We start from the raw sequence: 19,757 nt of genomic DNA, 5'->3' as shown, positions 1-19,757 counted from the left end.
AACAGACATTATTAATACAATTGAATAAATGAATCATGTATATTAATGATGTATATTAAATTCATAATTCATGATTGACTCGTTAAAAACCTTATCAAGAAAGACCCAATTGGGATAAAAACTTGGCAAGGAAAAAAGAGTGCAATCATTCTGTGACGAATTACAAATTTTACAAACTTACAAAGTTATACAATTACAAATACAATGTCAACAGTAAATATATATTTACAAATTACAAATTTACAATTTAATTTGAAGCTTAAGGATCGTCTTCAAAATTAAGTGTTAATCGATTAAATTCATTGATCCATTCTTGGCTTGCCGGTGAAATTATATCCTGTAGACGTTGATCGGCCCGATCTCAATCCTTAATGCAAACCAAGGCTTCAACAATATCCCTTTGCAATGCATTCTAGCGTTCCTCAAGTATTCTTGTTGTAGTACTGAATGCTTGTTCAGATGAGATAGTGGAGACTGAGATAAAAAATCTATCCATTGTCAATCGAGTTAGGATTGGCCAAGTTAATGCCCGTGCCCTCCACCATTGAACTAAGTCAAACGATTATGCCGTACCGTCGACTACTAAGTATGCAATGAGGTACGCCATAAGCTCGTTGAAGATGCCGCCGCTGCTGCCACTGCCACTTGTTGACGAAGATTTACTCCCAGCTTCTGTTTGAGTTGTCTTTATCTTCTTCTTCAACCCGAAAACATTCAAAAATGAATGCGGGTTTTCGTCTTATTGTTGCGGTTCCTGTACTCTAGGAGGTACTCTAAACCTAATCTCATATTTACTATAGATCGAATATATTTTTTCCTTTATTATTGGATATTGGTCCTTACAATTGATGCCTAAAAATTCACCTGAGTTTTCTAAACCACTTTCTAAATCTTCTAATTTTAATCTAGGATAAAAAATAGAACCTAACCATACAACAAAGGCAACTTAGACCAATATTTTATAAATTTCTCTTCCATAGAATGGATAGGAACTGCTAAGATTGAGTCCTCCCTATATTCGCTAAATAAAATACTAATATGTAAAAGTTCTCCTAAAGCTAAAGGTGATGTTGGGTAATATGTTCCATTAAGTTTTAGAGTCACTTTATGAAACCTGCCTAAAAATGGATACAAAACTTTAGCAATTTGCCAATCACATGCGTCTATATGTCTTACTCCTACTTTTACACACATATAGTTTGTTATATCATCCTTATAGGGGATGCATTGTTGAAGCATTATGTAAGTTGAGTTTCATCTTATAGGCATATCTAACACTAATGCTCTGGGAGGAATATTTAATGCTTGTAAGAACCTAAACCAATCTTCTTGTCTTTAGTTACTACCTTGAATCCATGTAAGACTATCTCTAATTCTTTTAATGTGATTACCCATTTCTTTTAAACCGGATTTTTCAACTAAATTAATTACGTGTCATGCACAACGTTGGTGGAAAATAGTACCGTCACCGAATAAACTTAAATTATTTTCAAAGAACTTGATTGCTTTTGTATTGGCACTAGAATTATCTAATGTTATAGCCATTACTTAATATATTAATTTAAATTCATCAATTACATTTAAAATGGTATTATATATTAAATCCGCACTATGTGATCCTAGAACACATTTAAAACATAATATTCTCTTATCTAAATTAAATCCTTTAAAGTAATGTCCATTACAGCTAAAAAATCTTTATTGGCAACAGCAGACCAAATATCTTCCGTTAACGCAACGCACCCGCTAGTCGAGTGTAAAAGGTTTATTAATGCTTCTTTTTTTTAAAATAATTTTAATAAATCTTTTCTAAGAGTAGTTTTTGAAGTGGACTGTGCATTAGGATTATGTACAACCTTAATATATCGTTACCAATTAGGATGCTCTACAAAACTAAGTGGTTGATCTAAAGCAGCTATCATTTGTGCAACGTCCATACGTTCTACTTGCGGATCGTATTTCCAATTGGTTAGACCACAAGTTGCGCGATCAAAAGATAATTGTGTTTGGCGGAGTTCGGGTCCGCCGGATTGGCTAAGCTTTTGAAGACACTTTTCAGAGTGTCTTCTCAAGTGTGTGGTGCCGTGTACAGTGTTACCTTGTAATTTGGATAAACAATATTTACACTGAGCTATATGTTTAGTGTTACCTTCATTGTCGATCTCCTCAATTATGTCGAAGTGATCCCAAACTGTCGAGGTGAGCTTGCATTTCCTCCTAGAGGTTGCAACACTTGCAGACGCAGTCGCACTGGCACTCGCCGTCGCCGCTTCTCCACGCCCACCACCATTACGACCACGACCTCCAGTACGTCCAGCAGGGCTCAGATTAGTAGATTCCTACGTAACAAATTTATTAGTGGGAAATTGTCCTTCTTCCACGTTGTGTGGGCATCAACGGGAATACCACTATAACCAAAAGGATCCATTATAAAAAAATAAGTGCGATTTGAGATAGAGAGCTTTAGGACAATGTGATAGTTTTTAGAAAAATTGTGATAAAGATTTGAGAGATTGAGAGAGATTTAGAGAAATTGAGAGAGATTGAGAGAAATTGAGAGGGATTGAGAGAGTTTGAGTGAGAAAAATGTGTGGGGGATATGGGTATTTATAGAGAAATTTTTGGGTTAAAAAATTGATTTTTTTTTTTTCAAAAAATTCGGGGTGCAACGGCTAGTGTAGGGTTCGGCGGGTTCAGGTTCGGGCAAAAAACTAGCCTTTGGATGGGTTTTTGGGCAGCTCAGGCATGTCGGGCATTCGGGTTTTCTGGCAAAAATTGGGTCGGGCACCAACGGTCAGAATTTTTACTGTTTTCGTGATTTTCGGGCAGTCGGGGCGGGTTGGGCAAATCGGGCTTCGCCGGAAAAATTCAAAACAAAACTCCGGCGGACGGCGGTTGACGGCGCCTACATGGCGGCTGGCTCCAGCGAGGTGCCGAAATTCGGGCTGCTTGAGCCCGAATTTCCACTTTGGTTGGGCCGGCATATGGGTCTACCCGCCGGCCCAAAGTTCCACCACTGCATGCATCGAAATTCCATTTAATTTTAAAAAAGGGAAAACAAAAACAGAAAGAACCCACAATAATTTTCGATAATTTGGTGAATTAGTTACTTTTAACTGCTAAATGCTTTGGAACACAGGACCAAATTTCGATACCAGTTGCTCATTTACAATAGCTAATATATTGTTGAACTAATATATAATTTGTTCTATGTTGAAGAATTCCCCGTTAAGGCAGTTTCAAAGTCAAATAAACCAGATTTCAATTTTCAAGTCCCAACTGCCCCAAGCAGCCAAATAGCGGGCTTCGACCAGAAATAAACTGACAGAATCCAAGATGAGAAGCAGTCTTAGCCGTAGGATTTGAGCTCATTCAAACTTTCAAAGCTTGAGAACATTTTCATTGACTTTTTCATTATCTTGTTATTAATTTCTTGTATAAATACCCATCTCTACTTCTTCTCCATCCCAATTCACTTCTCACTCTCATCTTGAAAAATCACAAACAAGAAAACACAACAACATCAACATCCTCGTAAACCTTCAAATCAATCAAACCTCACACAAAAATCACTTGTCCTAGAATATTGTTTGAGCAAATATTATGGCAACCCTTCTTTCTTCAACCGTGTTTTCTGTGAAGGGCACGTCTCAAATCCATGATTCGAGAAGATCCAACATCAGAGCCACCATTAACATACCGAAAACTCCGGTTGCTCTCCCGAAGCTCCCATCTAAAAGTTTTGCGGACAACTTGGAGAACATTACGAGTCGTGCGGAACAAATTATAGATCGTTCCTACACAAGACGTACAATTAGTCCAAATCTTTCTAACGAAAAGGCGATTATCGAGAAGATGTACGCGATCATGGAGGCTGTCGCGGACAGAGTTGAGATGCACAACAACATCGGAGCTCAGCGCGACAATTGGAACACTCTCCTCCTGACATCTGTCAATTCAATCACTCTCACCGCCGCCACAATGACCGGAATCTCAGCAGCCGCCACCGCGGTGTCTGGATCATCCGCGGAAGCGCTCAAGCTCGGCGCTACTATCCTCTACTTGGCAGCCACCGGACTACTGGCTGTGATGAACAAAATCCAACCCTCACAGCTCGCGGAAGAGCAAAGAAATGCCTCTAGACTCTTCAAGCAGCTTCTCAGAGAAATCGAAACTAAACTTTCCCTCGGAAACGTGACCTCTTCGGACGTAAACGAAGCGATGGAGAGAGTTCTAGCCCTGGACAAGGCCTACCCTCTTCCCCTATTAGGCGCAATGCTCGAGAAGTTCCCCAAGAAAGTTGAGCCTGCCGTTTGGTGGCCGAGAAAAGTTCACCAAAAACGAGTAGTGAAAAAAACTATGACTAGCAGTACTAATGGTTGGAGTGAGAAGTTGGAAGAGGAAATGAGAGAGATTTGTGGGGTGATAGAAAGGAAAGACCTTGAAGACTACTTGAGGCTGAGCAAAAAGGCATTGAATTTGAACAAAGTTTTGGCCATTTCTGGACCAGTTTTAACCGGTTTGGCTGCTCTAGGAACCGCATTTTCTCATCATGGAACGGTGCCTCTTGTCGCCGGAGTCGTCGGCGGGGCTCTGGCCAGCGTCGTGAACAGTTTCGAACATGGCGGGCAAGTTGGGATGGTGTTTGAGATGTATCGAAGTAATGCCGGTTTCTTTAGGCTCGTGGAAGAGACAATAGAGTCGAATCTGAACGAGAGAGATTTTGAGAGGAGAGAGAATGGCGAAGTGTTTGAAACCAAAGTGGCTTTGCAGTTGGGAAGGAGCTTGTCAGAGCTGAGAAATCTTGCTGATAACTCTAGGAATTCAAGATCAAGAAGATTCAATGGTGTGGATCATCATGATCGTGAGATCGAAGAAGAGTTCGCAAGCAAGCTTTTCTGATTTGTGATCTTATGATTTTTTTTTTTTTTTGACCTTTCTGATCATGAGATTTCAATTATGATCACATGTAGTTGAGCTGATACAATTTGTACATAAAAGTGTACCTATAAGCTAACAACATCATAATCAATTTGTTCATTTTTTTCATATTCCTTAGCCTTGTTTTGAATCTTATTCTGGATTCCATTTTATTCTTTGATTCCATGATGAGATGTTTGTGCTAGTTAATCAAGCAACTGAAGTTATAAGACGAGTTACATGAGGAAATTTTCGTTTTCATTAATTCTGTTGAACCCCATAAATTGAAACTCATAAATGGTCAAAAATAAAGCGCAATGAGTGTATTTATACTTAATTATTACAATATAGTATATTGATGAAGTGAAATGTACATGCTTCTCATATATGTAGTTTTTTACTAATGGTTTATTTATTTATAATTTCGTGTATTTATAGATCACGTGTAAGCTCTGCATTACAGCTATCAAAATGTGAACGAGGGGAGCTAAAGAAAAGAGACAAGCGTTGAAAGCTGTTTATAATTGTCTTACTCAAGTCATAACAAAAAAACATATAATATATTTGGAAGAAGTTATGAACATATAATAAATTTTAGATTGGTTATAACTTTATTATTGTTATTATATAGTTTGCTTGAAAAATGATTTGTATCTTCATTTCTTTGAAAGACGGGCTAAAGGAATGATTCCCTAATTTTCTCTTAGAAAAAGAAAAACATAAATTACAGGAAATTACTTACTTTCAAATATTTTTGGGAGTAAATAGCATATGTACTGGTATTGAATGGCATTTGTGAAGTTTTCATGTGTGTTATTTAAATTTTTACCCTTCTTAATTTTGGTTTCTTTCTTATTAGTTTTCCTCTTTCTCCACCCTTTTTTTTTTAAACTTTCTTCCAAGTTTCGGCCACTAATTTTAATAGTTTAGCAGAGTAGTACTAAAAAGAAAAACATAAATTACAGGAAATTACTTACTTTCAAATATTTTTGGGAGTAAATAGCATATGTACTGGTATTGAATGGCATTTGTGAAGTTTTCATGTGTGTTATTTAAATTTTTACCCTTCTTAATTTTGGTTTCTTTCTTATTAGTTTTCCTCTTTCTCCACCCTTTTTTTTTTAAACTTTCTTCCAAGTTTCGGCCACTAATTTTAATAGTTTAGCAGAGTAGTACTAAATCTGGATTTACATAAAACTACTATTTATTAATTGTTCTCTAAATTCTGTCATTACTTTTCATTCCCCTTTATACGCTCTATTTTTCTTTCTCTCCGAAAATGAAAATGAGTTTTCCAAATGCAGTATACACCCACCAAGCGAAAGCCCGAGTTGACAACTTAAGGAATTCGATCGGTTGTGTATGGACTCTGCTTCTATATTAAAAAAGCCCTTTTCTTATTATGAATTTGTCCACACTGGTTAGTAACTAGTCAACATTCAGCAAACTGGCTTATCACTTTGTGTGTGTCTATATATATATATATATATATTAATAATGTGACTCTGATTCATGAGTTGGTTATTAACAGATTAAACTTGTTATAACTAATGAGACTGCAGCCTAATTAGTTGTTGAGATAAACTTAATTATCTCAGTTAATCAATTGTGGTTAATTTCCTAACTCGGGTTAATATAAGGTGTTCTATTTTATACGTAGTATAAATAGAAACCGCAGAAAGTTAGTTAATAAGTCTTTCATTTCTTATTTTGTGCTTTCTCTTTCTAGAACATAATTTGTATTTCTCGGTGAGTGCTAGAGAGAGAAACAGTGAGAATTTCTAGGTAAACTTGGGATATTGAAACTTGTAACTGAGTGATTCATCAAAAGTGAGAACTGTGAATTTATAGTGCATTGGACTAGAGGTTTTCCAGCGTCTGCCCTTGGATGTTGGATTTCCTAGAAATCCGAACTAAGTAATTCCTTGTGTTCTTCTTCTTCTTTTTTATGTATGATTCTTGGAAGACATTGGCTTAAGAGAAACAAAATATATATATATATATATATATATATATTATATAACAATAGTCACAATTAATAACTAATGCATAACAAAATATAAGGACATGAATAATAAGTTGAATTTTATATCACCCTATAGTATGCTACGAAAAAACGAAATTAAGTTAGAAAGTAACCAAAAACGTGGAAAATGAAAGACCCAGAGTTTTTTGTTTTTTTTTTGGTTGCTCAAAACGAGAGGCCCAGAATCTTTACAGTTGCCCCCATTTGCAATATTGTTTTTGCTCTTTAACGTAAAGAGTTGTTGTCATTGTCCAAACTTCCAAAAAAGAAAATAACAAACTTGAAAGACCCTAGTTAGTTTGTTTTGGCGTAAATTATGCCATGCAACGAAATTCCATTTAATTTATCAAAAAGGGAAAACAAAAACAGAAAGAACCCACAATAATTTTTGATAATTTTTGTGAATTACTTTTAACTGCTAAATGCTTTGGAACACAGGACCAAATTTCGATACCAGTTGCTCATTTACAATAGCTAATATATTGTTAAATTAAGCATTAAAAAAATATAATATATAAAAAGCTGAAGTAGTCAAATAGTACCAGTAATTTGACCCATATGTATTCGGAAATCAATGAGGCCCGTTCACTTCGCTGATTCGAGTTTATAATTTAAGTTGAGATGTAATTTTGTGTGAAGACTTTTTACTGTAGCAAAAAAGTTAGATGTGACTATTTCTGAGAACTTTTTACTGTAACAAAACTCGAATCGGCGAAATGAACGGGGCCATTATTGCAACAGGGAGTTCATGTGGATGAAAATTCCATGCTACCACCACCAACCCTACTTATTTTCCACAAATTTAGACAAAAATATGATAAATAATATATAGATTATGTGTATGTATGTATGTAAATGTATACTTATGTACATATATCAATCTCTCTCACAACGCCTTATTTACATATAATAATGTATACTCCACTAGCTACTAACAATATTCCCCAATTGCATTCAAGCTGTACGTCTTGCAATAGTCATTGATCATGATGGATAACTGGTTAATTAATTAACTACCAACTAAATTAATAAATATATGTAAATCAAAGAAAAGAAAGAAGAACAGTAATTCTTAAAAAAAAAAAAAAAAAAAAACTCGAAAGAGAAAAGAAGATGGATATATATATATATATATATATATATATAGAAGTAACTGGATGGTTAACCTAACTAATTGTCATCAAATCAGGGACCAACTCTAAATGCATAGGATTAACATTTACATTAATTAATACCATTTCATGTTGAAGATTATATTTTTGACAATTTTTGTCATCAGTATCAGGAAAAAAAAAAAAAAAAAAAACTGGTGATATCTGTTAGTATAGTAGTTTTTCCAAGTGAGAAGCATATTATAAGGTTGATATAGCTTGTCAGGGCCGGAACATTTATAAAATAATACAATCTCAGAAAGAACTCTATCTCCTTAGTAATTTTCGATTTTAATCTAGTTGTTACCAAAACCTTTTCCGAAAAAAGTTGTATCCTTTAAAAAAAAAAAAAAAAAAAGACTTTCCGGGTAATAGGTGACCATATCTACCAATTATGATGAAAAGTTGGTGAAAAAAAGCTAACAGTTTGGTTGTTGATTCTCTAAGCAAACACTCAAAGATTTTAAAAAATAGCCAGAGAGGATATTAATGCATAAATTATTGTCACTGTTTCTGGTGAGTAATTTAAGGTGATTAAGCTATCGCTCTCTGAAGTAGAAGGTCAATAAATTGATGCTAAAATGACCAAATTTTAACTGATCAATATTTTTTGTTGCTCCATTATTGTGCAACTATGCTAGTCTCACCATGTCATGAACTGCAAGGAAAAAAAATGGCCATTCCTACTAGAGAGGGTAATGTGCACTCATAAAGAGCGATAATACGAGTAAATAAAGGTCATATTCATTTAACCGATTTGAGTTTTATTACAGTAAAAAGTTATCAGAAATAATTACATATAATTTTTTTATTGCAGTAAAAAACTCTCACATAAAGTCACATATCAACTCGAATCAGCGAACTAAATAGATAAAAAAAACACGCATTAGAGGACTTAGACTTACATTATATACAACTTGGTTGTCACGAGTTGTGTTAATTAGTTTATGTGATGAGACGGGATAAGAGCACCCCAAATACGCTCCGTTTATATTTAAAATAGTCTTTAAAAAAAATAATAAAACTTTCGGGTCTCAAATTAAAAAAATTGGGATGGATGACGAACAAACCATGGATTAGGCCAATTATATATATTAACCAAGTAAGAGGGACATTTTTTTTAATGAAATAAAAGGGACATTTTGTTTTTACATAGCAAGTATATAGTTGTGTGGCGTAATGATGAATACAATGAGCATGAGCTCGAAATCATTTCACTGTGGCAGACTAAACCAAGTAGACGTGATGGGCAGTTGGAGGTAATACCAATTAAAGAGCTGTTGCTTTCCAACTCCTTTTTTTTTTTTTTTTTTTTTGAGTGGTGTTGCTTTCTAACTTTTTTAAAAGGGGCGTTGCTTTTCTAACTTTCGATAGTTAGTAGTACTAATACATATTTATGAGTTGTTTAGTTAGGAGATTCGTATTCCGATTCGAATCATAATTCGTGGTTCGTTACAGTATTTTTTCTTATAAAAATACACGTAAATAAAAAATAATTATAATCTCATTATTCTAATTCATGAACCAAACGTCTCCAACCAACGACTGATAATCTCATCATCTGTTTTTATAGCAAAATTTTCTTTCCCACCAATATACTACCTTAAGCATTTTGTTTAATTAAAGTTTTGAGGGGTTCAGTGGGACTATTCTTACAGTTTAACATCCTAATTTCAGACCAACCTTGTGGTTTTTATCTCAACATGTCTGCAACTCTTCTTTTTGGTGAGTTAAAAAAAAAATATATTATAGTTCATTATGGTATAGTGGGAATGGCATATTATATATAGTTGGTTCCATTTTCATACATAGTCAATTAATTATAATATTATTTAGGAAAACAAAACAAAACAAAAAAAAAAAGAAAAAGGAGGAGTATATTTGTTTCATGCATTTTCAAATTGTGCTAAAAATAAGTTTCAATTGAAAGTTTTCCCATTTGAATCATTATTGCATTTTGGATTTGACTGACTAGTTAGCACATCGAGTTTGAAGATATTGGATTTCTCAAATATTGAGAACAGAAGGATTTGACTCAAATATAATAATATTGTTGATTACAAAATTTTATTTGTTGCTTACTAAATTTACTCGAGTAAAAAAAAAACGTTTTTACAAAATTTTACATACCAAAGTGAGTGCAAATGCAATTGATATTGTGCAGAAGTATAGGGCATATTTAGTGCACTATATTGTATTGTATTATATTGTATAGTATTGTATAGTATTGTATTACATTATAAAATTTTTATATAACACGGTATTTGATTAGTGGTATTATTAAATATTATACTATTGTAATCTATTTACGTATTAATTTGTAATAAGATAAAATTTAGACATAATCATAACTTAATTCAACTTTAATCTCGACGCAAGAGAGAAAGTAGATGCTAGGGTCTTTTATAAAAAAAAAATTGAAAAGTGGGTCAAATTGTAATTTTGGGGAAAATATAATTTTGAAAAAGTTGAGGGATTAAAATATAATTTTGAAAAAATTGAAGGGTCAAAACATAATTTTTAAAAGTTTAGGGGTTAAAATATAGTTTTTAAAAAGTTTAAGGTTTAAATGTAATTTAAAAAAAAATATAAACTCAACATCATTCTGGTTCTGAAACTCGACCGCAACGTCGGTCCTAAAACCCAACCCTGAGCCTTGATATTTGTGAAATATTTTATATATTTTTAATATAGTATTTTAAGTTAAATTGCATAATACGGTCTAGTATATAAATTTTTTTCTGTATTAGATATCACACTTCGTATTGTATTAATTTTAAATATTATCAAACATTATATTATTATTAAATAATATAATACAAAGTGTTCATACGGTGTACCAAACATACTTTAATTGTATAAAAAAGAAAGTTAAAGGGACTTTTATTGAGGACATCCTATTGGCTATTACATTTCTTAAATATTAAGAATACAAGAATAATTTTATTAGCAAATTTTCACCATTCTAATTTTAGATGTCTAGTGTGAAAAAAAAAAATCTCTTCTTTCAACTTTTAAGAGGTTGTTTGGTTGGAGGATTCATACCCCGATTCGAATCATGATTCATAGTTCGTTACAGTATTTTCTCTCATAAAAAATACACATAAATTAAAAATAATTTTAATCAATGAACCAAACGTCGTTTTTAAAAATAGAATAAATAATTATTTAAAAATTATAAACATAAACTATAAAATGACTTCCAAACCAAAAATAAGGGGAAAAAAAGAGAAAAGAAAGAAAGAAAGAGAAAGGAGAAACAATTGAAGGACTTTAAACGACAAAAACTTTTGAAGCAGATACCACATCAATATTATTAAAAGTCTCCCTCTCCCTCCTCAATAACTTCCATTATCGATCCATCGATTCTTTCTTGAGCTCCGAAACATCCTCCGGTTCTTCTCCGATTCTCTACGCCCCAGCCTACGACAAAACTCTGCAACCTTACACAACTTCCGTTCCTCAAACTCAAAATCCATCCAAGCTCTTGCCTTTCCTCGTTCTGTGTTGAGAGAGGATGATTCAGCTTCTGTTCATGGTGGTTTTGTCGGAGATGGCGGTGATAATCCTGATGTCGTTCAAGACGCCGCTGCGGAAGCTTGTGATCATGGCGTTGGATCGGGTGAAGCGCGGCCGTGGACCGGTCGTGGTGAAGACGGTGTCGGCGACTGCCGCAGTGTTGCTCGCGTCGAGCGTCTACAGCATGGTTAAGATCCAGAAGCGCTGGATCGACGACGGCGCCTCCAATCCCACCGATCAGGTCATCATGGCCAAACACCTTCTCGAGGCCACTCTCATGGGTAAATTTTGCCACCCAATTTGAACAGCTTTTCGGTTGATTTTTTCATTTTCCATTCTAGGTATTTTTCGTTTGTTTTCTTTTTCTTTTTCTGATGTTAATTTATATACATTTGTGTGTTCTGGTTTGTGAATTTTATATTTGGTGTTGGCGATTCCGATTAAAATGTGCTTGATTAGGATGAGAGGAATTGAGGATAATAAAGATGATATTTTTTGTTCCTTTTTTATTTCGTCAACAACATTACTGTTTTATTAATTTTGCGAAATTTTGAAAGATGATATTTTTGTGCATTTTATTTTGTGAGGATCAGTGTTTCGTCCATTAGGGTAACTTGTAAAAGAAGTTATCTTTAGTTTTCTGGATCTGGTTGATTTGTTCCCCGAAAACCTTTTTTTTTTTTTTTTTTTGAGCATTGTAAGAATTCGTGATCTGATGGTGATTTGCATTTATTATTTCTATGGTGATTGCTTCTAGGGATTTTAGAATTGACTTTCCGTATTATTTTATGGAACCGGTTCATATGCCCCTTTTTCATGTCCCATTCCATATTTCTCAATAATAACATGTCACGTCATGACTTTTTAATTGACGTAATAAGAATTTTTTAATTAATGTGACAGTTTAATTGACGTGTCACAATATTATTGGAGGGACATTGAAAGGGACATAAATAGGGGAACACAGAGTTAGTTCCATTATTCTATCACAGATCACATAGATAGAAAGTTGCTGCTTGATGCACCATATCTTTCAATGGATAATGAAATTAATGAAATGGATTGTTAAAGCTTCTTTTTATGTGCCTTATTGAATGTCGATCCAGTAATCAGGGTATGTGCTAATTACTAGAAAGCTGGATTTCAGGGCAAGAAAAATAAGTATAGATTTTGTTAAATTTTAGGATTTAGAATTTTTGTACGCAAGGAAAATTGAAGGCTTCATATTTTTACATGAATCATTATGTTATATCATTATCTCTTTAACTTCTGATCCTGATTTCCCAGGGTAGCGCTGTTTGATGTGTTTCTCTTTTAGTCACTGAATTGAGAGGAGGCCATATTTCTTGTTCATATTTGACATTGTTTGTTGCCTATAAAAGCAGGTTTAAGTTTTGTTTTATGTTGGATAGTTACGATGCATTTTCTGTGTTTTTTTTTAAGAAATAGAAAAGGAAGTGCTGAGATTTTGAGCTCTAGACAGTTAGCTTAAAGCATTACTTAAGCCATTCTTATCTCCGTGTCTTGATCTCTGTAACTCATTTTTCATAGAAATTTAGGTTTAGGGAAATCTAAGGTAGACATGGACAATCAGGTGATTCTCATTCTTTAGAATTGGAGTTTCTTTTCTGTTTGATTTGTTTCGATCTGTTCCAATATGTTTGGATTGTTACTGCTTCTATTTGAATGTACCTATTACAATGCTTTATTTACTTCGAGATTTTCACTTTATATATTTTTTAGTATAATTATCTGATAATCTCTAAGGAAGCCTTTTGGGTTATGCTAACCAAGTATAAGGTGGCTGGAATTGATGTTGCTTTACGGTCCTCCCATATTTCTTAATGTTCTCGTACTGTTTCACTTCGGTTGACATGTTTGCTTAATGAATTTCTTGTTAACTGTTGAACAGTGTAATATGATCTAAATTCGGGGCAAATACTTGCAGGATCATCCCTATTTCTTGTCCTCATGATAGATAGATTACACCACTATATTAGAGAACTTCGTATACGAAGGAAGACTTTGGAGGCTGTTAAGAAACAGAACCAAGCATTTGAGGATGGCAAGACAGGCGGTTCTGATGAAATCAAAGCCAAAGAAGAAGAGATGGCCACACTGCGGACAACACTGAAGCAGCTAGAATCAGAGCTTGAGACAAAAACAAAGGACATACATGCTGCAGAAGCTAATGCAGTTGCTTTGCAGAAACAATCAGAAGGATTCCTCCTCGAGTATGATCGTCTACTGGAGGAAAACCAAAATCTGCGGAACCAGTTGCAAATATTGGATCGAGGATTGTCGCGTTCGAATAGCAAGAAAAATTCCTAAGGAATCATTGACCTCTTAAAAATTTCATTTTATTTCAATTTTTTGAAAAGTATTTTGTAGGATTTGTTGCGAGTTCAATGATGGATTTGTTAGTTAGAGTTCAGTTTTCATCTATAGCATCATTGCAAGTGTGGAGAAAATACAAGCAGCAGAAAAGAAAAATAAATAGGATTTTAAGTTTTGTGTTTTAATTTATCGAAGAGCTGGAACTGAAGTAGAATGGATGAGTTGTAGTATATACAAAACTTTGATTGATTGCTCTGTTATGTTTTATTTATCTATATGTTTTCGTATAGTATGTAAAATTTGACCAACTATGGACAGGGAAGCCAGAAAAATAGTATGATCTAATTCCAAATGTCTGTCCTGACGATCATATAGTTTTTTTTTTTTTTTAGTTACAATTTTTAGTGTCGGACTTACTAATATATAGACGTTTCTGTTCAGCTCTCATGGTCTCTCTATCATCTATAGAACTTTAAAAATTTCCGTTTAATTTTATTTTTTGACACCAGAATATGTTGTTTAACAAAGAAGGGAAGTTGAGGGAGTTCAAATGTTCAATACAAACGTTTGCTCAGTAGCATGGTTTATCGTTTAAGAACAACATATTTATATGAAGTAAATATTCAGGGAAGTTGTGGGAGTTAATAACAGTTTTGATGTTCAGGTATGGATTAAATAGGAATAATTCATCAGTCATCATCAGCATACGTTGATACAAACTTCTCTGAATCTGAACCGGGCCTTATTCCATGTCTCCTGTTCTCAAGGATCTTAGTAAAAATCCGAAGTTTTTCGCAAAAGATTATTGTTATTAATGGCAGTGAGCGTCATCAACCCAAGAAAGACCAGTATCGAAAGAATTGACAACACCAGCATCAACACAGAAGCTATGCCTCCTTTTTCCTTCTTTGCGTATTCGGAAGACGCCAGAGCAACAAGGGTCAGTGGGAATGAGTATGCCCACCACACAACAGTGAACCTCCTCATCGATTTCTTGAAAAGGGCTGGCCTGCAAGCCTGTTTTACGGCAAACAATTATTTGTGAGATAATAAATTATGAATGTTTGACGGAATCTGCTGAAAATTTGTCGAAAATACGTGTATATGAATAAGGACACAAGGCTTGAGCGCGACTTTACCAGGGACGTGAAGAGAAATAAAGAGAGAAAGAAGAGCATCTTGGAGACGGTGTCGAAGGCTCCGGATATGGAGGTCCAAGCCAAACTTGCCAAGCTTGGTGCAGCTGAGAACAGGAAGAAGGCTGGTCTCATCATAGCAGGAAACCTGCTTCCACCGGCTAACCGCTGATAAAGAGTTACAAACAGCACAAAATAGTGTGCCATTCCAAGCGAGAACATGAAAATCGCGCTCTCTTTCCAGCCCATCTCTGCTGCCGCCAAGGCACCCGCCAAGTTCCCTATCACAGAAATCTGGCTAGTAGGATTTGCCACCATTGATAAGAACCTTTTCTCGGTGGTGAACCACTGTCCGTAGATTTTCAAGTCGAGAACCAAGATCGGGACAGTGAAAACCCACCACAGAACTTGGTACAAAATGGTTTTCGGAACGATCACCGGCGCTGATTGTAGAAGAAGAAGCCATGAAATCCAAGGAGCGTACAAATAGTTGGCTCCTATGTGATGCAAGAGCTCGGCTCGCACCATGTCAAAGTGAAAGAAACATTTGAGGACGTAGAGAAACGACAGCGAAACCAGTGTCAAAATCGCGAGGCACCAGAGCAGAAGAAAGGCCATCGAAGGAAGCGTTCGGAACATCCGCTGGATGTCAGCTTTAGAGTCATCGGTAGAGAGTCTCAAGATCTTCCATAGAAGAGCCTGGGCAGCGAGAGAGATGGTTATTCTGAAATAGCCTGCATGGATTGTGGTTAAGATGGAAGAATGTGATTGCAGTGTTTTGGTTTTCTCATGATCAACAGACAGTGCTACTGCATGGTTGACTAATTGGGTGGAATTAGTGATGGAAACATGGATTGTGACCTCCTCAAGTGTTGGTTTATTTTCTACGTCTCCCATAATTATCAGTATACTTCTAGGATACTGATGATAATTTATCAGTGGCTGATCTTGGAGCGGAAGATGATCTGCGTTTCACTTCATTTCATGCTTTGTGGTACGTGTATATATAAGAGAATTTATGTTTTTCTAAACTGATCTAGTCAGCATAACAAAATTTTGGTCACCTCACCATGATAACACCCATATTGAATTATGAATTGAAAAGTTAATAATAAAGACAAATATCCTTCAGAGTCTATAAATTTAGATTTTTACTCTTTATTTTTAAATAATATTGTTTTTAATCAAATGACTACATTAATTAAAAAAATTTTAATTACAAGTAAGGATAAAAATTCAGATACATGCAATTCAGTAATTTTCTCTCTAATAAATGGTTTACAGGGAAAAAGCTTTGTTATTCTATAAACAGCACTGCTCATAATTAATGCCGTTTTATTAAATTAGAGAGATCGGAAAATGGTTTGATTATAAACGTGACCAAGTTTAAGATTTATTGTATTCATAAAAAAAAAATTTAAGATTTATTACCGAACGATTGAAAAGTCGACGAAATATAAGTTGTATAACGTTGTAATTTTATAAAGATCTCAATATTGTTAATTCACTATATAAACATATATGGAAAATTATCTAGAGAAAATGTTTAAGTTCTACCATTATTTTTTTCAATTCTATTATTTATACCACTATACAAAATTTTAATGTCACTACAGAAAATAACCTACAAGTTACGAAAGATAACCTGTAGGTCATAAAAAAATAACTTATAGGGCGATCAAAAGAAAACCTACATGTTATTAGTAACATAAGATAAATTTAACAACAGTGACATAAATAAAATAATATTATTTTATTGATGATATTTTTGAAAATCCTCTAAGACGCCCTTAAAAGACTTGATCATTGAACAATTATGTTCCTAATCAAACAAATAAAAATGATTATTTTTTTTTTAATCTTTCTTCAATTTTTCAAGAACAATTAATATTAAATTAAGTGGTGAAACATTTTTTTTTGTGTTTCATCAACCACCAAGAATAATGAACGATTAGGGGTTCAACCAAAGTGACTGATTCGTAAATGTACTTTAGCCATTAATCAAGGTATATACTATATACGAAAAACATTAAAAGAGATGAAGACAATATTTGAGGAGACTTTTAATCCAAGTATTGGGGATGACGAAGAAAAGTAGTCAATCTTTCTGCTTTTCCTAATTCTGATTGTGTGGTTGTGCCGCTGTGGACTCAACTTTAAAATAAAATGTGTATATTATAATTTTCTTTTTTTTTTCCTTTGTTTTTCTTTCTTCATTATGAGGCCCTCAACTAGCTATTACGTCCTCTCGATTCATAAACGATCTTTCCTGCTATGAGAGGCCGAGATACACCAAATTTGCGTTCAATACTTGGAGGTGGATATTGATAATTTAAAAATATAGTGTATATATATGTGTGCACGCGTGGATATATATATATATATATATATCTAGATAGAAATATATACATATACTTTTTATTGTTCCATAGTTGATCTTGATAAGATTACAACGTGTATAGAATAATGCATAGCCAAAAGGGGGGGAAAAAATATACATATACTTTTTATTGTTCCATAGTTGATCTTGATAAGATTACAAAGTGTATAGAATAATGCATAGCCAAAAGGAAAAAAAAAAAAAGAAAAAAAAAAGAAAAAGAAAAAAGAAGAGTGTTAAATCAGCAACCAAAGAAAGACTCAGAATCAAAATAAAACATAATATGAATAATAATAAAAGCTACAAAAGAAAGATATATATTCTCGCCGGCCGGTGATATTCTGCCGGTACAGAAAAGCAAAGCATTCCTGTGAACCAAGTTAAAAGTGAAGAGAGACCTTTCACGGTCATGAGCGAGCAAGTTGTTAGTTTACTAATCTATCCTAAAAACTTAAACTGTTAGGAGGTGGGTCAATAATAATTTTATATTTTAACACTTTCCCTCACGTATAGGCTGAACAATGGGCAATCGTGTGGGTAAATTAATTAAAAAGACTAACACGTTAATATTTAAGTCCAAAATATATTAAAAACTCAACACATGACAATTTTAAATGAGAATAAAGAGTGCAATTACATGAATTTGAACTCAAGACCTCCCGCTTTGATATCATATTAGTTTACCAATCCATCCTAAAACCTTAAGCTGTTATAAAGTGTACCAATAATAATTTTATACTTTAACATAAGTAACTATTTTTCTCATCTTTAAAAAAAAGAAACAGAAAAAGAAAAGAAACTGGTGAAAAGCCTAGTCTCAACAAAATTTCAGCTTAAAATGCAAGTCTAATATTACTGAAGAAAAGGAGAGTTAAGAACATGAATGTAATATATATACAACATATTCATCTATATAGGAAAGGTCTTTAGTCTGACGGTGTATTTTTTATTAGACTAATCAGGCGCTCCATATATAATAACATATATAATGGATCACATAAATAGTTTTCTACGTAGATAAGAGATGGATTTAAAAAAAAAAAAAAATTGAACTAATTGGGTTTGTGTCGCTTGGTGCGGTTATGATGTATTAAGTTCAACTTATGGCTAAAAGTTGTGCTAGCGATTGGAGAATGGAAGATCAAAGAAGGATAAGGCTATGGCTTTTACATAAAATATTAGGTATTAGATAAAGTCACATTCATTACCGATTCGAGTTTTGTTACAATAAAAAGCTCTAAAAAACAGTCACATTTTCTCACATAAAGTCACGTCTCAACTCAAATTAAAAACTCGAATGAGCGAATTAAACAGGTCCTATGTCAGTCAAAAGTAAACTTATTTTTGGGGTATAACACAGCCAAAGGTAAACTTATCAACCCATATTATGGCTAAAAGTTGTGCCAGCGATTGGGGAATGGAAGATCAAAGAAGGATAAGGCTATGGCTTTTACATAAAATATTAGGTATTAGTTGGCCCCGTTCATTTCACCGATTCGAGTTTTGTTAAGTAAAAAGTTCTCAAAAACAGTCACATCTAACTTTTTTGCTACAGTAAAAGCTCACATAAAGTCACGTCTTAACTCAAATTAAAAACTCGAATGAGTGAACTAAACGGGTCCTAAGTCAGTCAAAAGTAAACTTGTTTTGGGGGGATTACACAGCCAAAGGTAAACTTATCAACCCATATTATGGCTAAAAGTTGTGCCAGCGATTGGGGAATGGAAGATCAAAGAAGGATAAGGCTATGGCTTTTACATAAAATATTAGGTATTAGTTGGCCCCGTTCATTTCACCGATTCGAGTTTTGTTACAGTAAAAAGTTCTCAGAAACAGTCATATCTAACTTTTTTGCTACAGTAAAAAGTTCACATAAAGTCACGTCTTAACTCAAATTAAAAACTCGAATGAGTGAACTAAACGGGTCCTAAGTTAGTCACAAGTAAACTTGTTTTGGGGGGATTACACAGCCAAAGGTAAACTTATCAACCCATATTAATGTACTACTCGACCTTTATTATAAGTGCCCAACTAAAGAAATAAATAAGATCATTCAGGTCCTACAATGTGGTACATTGTATCGTGTATTAACATATGTTACTTCTGCCTTTTCTTTTGGCAGCCACTTTCAAGGACTTAATTATTAAAATTTTAAGAAAATAAACGAGTAAATTTAACTTGCAATTTGAAAACCGTTTCCAAATGGATCCTAATACTGTGGGCGATCAAACCTAAGAGGTTGTTTGGTTGGGGAATTCGTTCCCTGATTTGAATCATGGTTCGTGGTT

At 33.9% G+C, this 19,757-nt stretch overlaps 3 protein-coding genes across 3 annotated transcripts; 2 read left to right on the top strand and 1 right to left on the bottom strand.

Moving 5' to 3' along the window:
* Positions 1–3,522: 3,522 nt before the first annotated feature.
* On the top strand, positions 3,523–4,902 carry LOC21397335 (probable F-box protein At4g22030). The gene has a single exon (XM_010100885.2). It carries the CDS (start codon positions 3,604–3,606, stop codon positions 4,900–4,902), a length of 1,299 nt encoding a protein of 432 aa, XP_010099187.1. The 5' UTR covers positions 3,523–3,603.
* A 6,436-nt stretch (positions 4,903–11,338) lies between these two features.
* On the top strand, positions 11,339–14,277 carry LOC21397334. Its single transcript, XM_010100884.2, has 2 exons — positions 11,339–11,897; positions 13,565–14,277. The coding sequence occupies exons 1-2, from the start codon at positions 11,615–11,617 to the stop codon at positions 13,945–13,947; spliced, it is 666 nt and encodes a 221-aa protein (XP_010099186.2). The 5' UTR covers positions 11,339–11,614; the 3' UTR covers positions 13,948–14,277.
* Positions 14,278–14,703: 426 nt separating this feature from the next.
* LOC21397333 (S-type anion channel SLAH1) lies at positions 14,704–15,986 on the bottom strand. Its single transcript, XM_010100883.2, has 2 exons — positions 15,093–15,986; positions 14,704–14,970 (listed from the first exon to the last, which is right to left on the bottom strand). The coding sequence occupies exons 1-2, from the start codon at positions 15,984–15,986 to the stop codon at positions 14,725–14,727; spliced, it is 1,140 nt and encodes a 379-aa protein (XP_010099185.1). The 3' UTR covers positions 14,704–14,724.
* Between the last annotated feature and the right edge of the window lie 3,771 nt (positions 15,987–19,757).

The sequence above is a fragment of the Morus notabilis genome, unplaced genomic scaffold (genome assembly GCF_000414095.1).
Source record: "Morus notabilis unplaced genomic scaffold, ASM41409v2 Scaffold1292, whole genome shotgun sequence".
NCBI lineage: Eukaryota > Viridiplantae > Streptophyta > Magnoliopsida > Rosales > Moraceae > Morus > Morus notabilis.
Note: the sequence above shows the minus strand (reverse complement) of the source record. Positions and strands in the feature narration are given on the sequence as shown.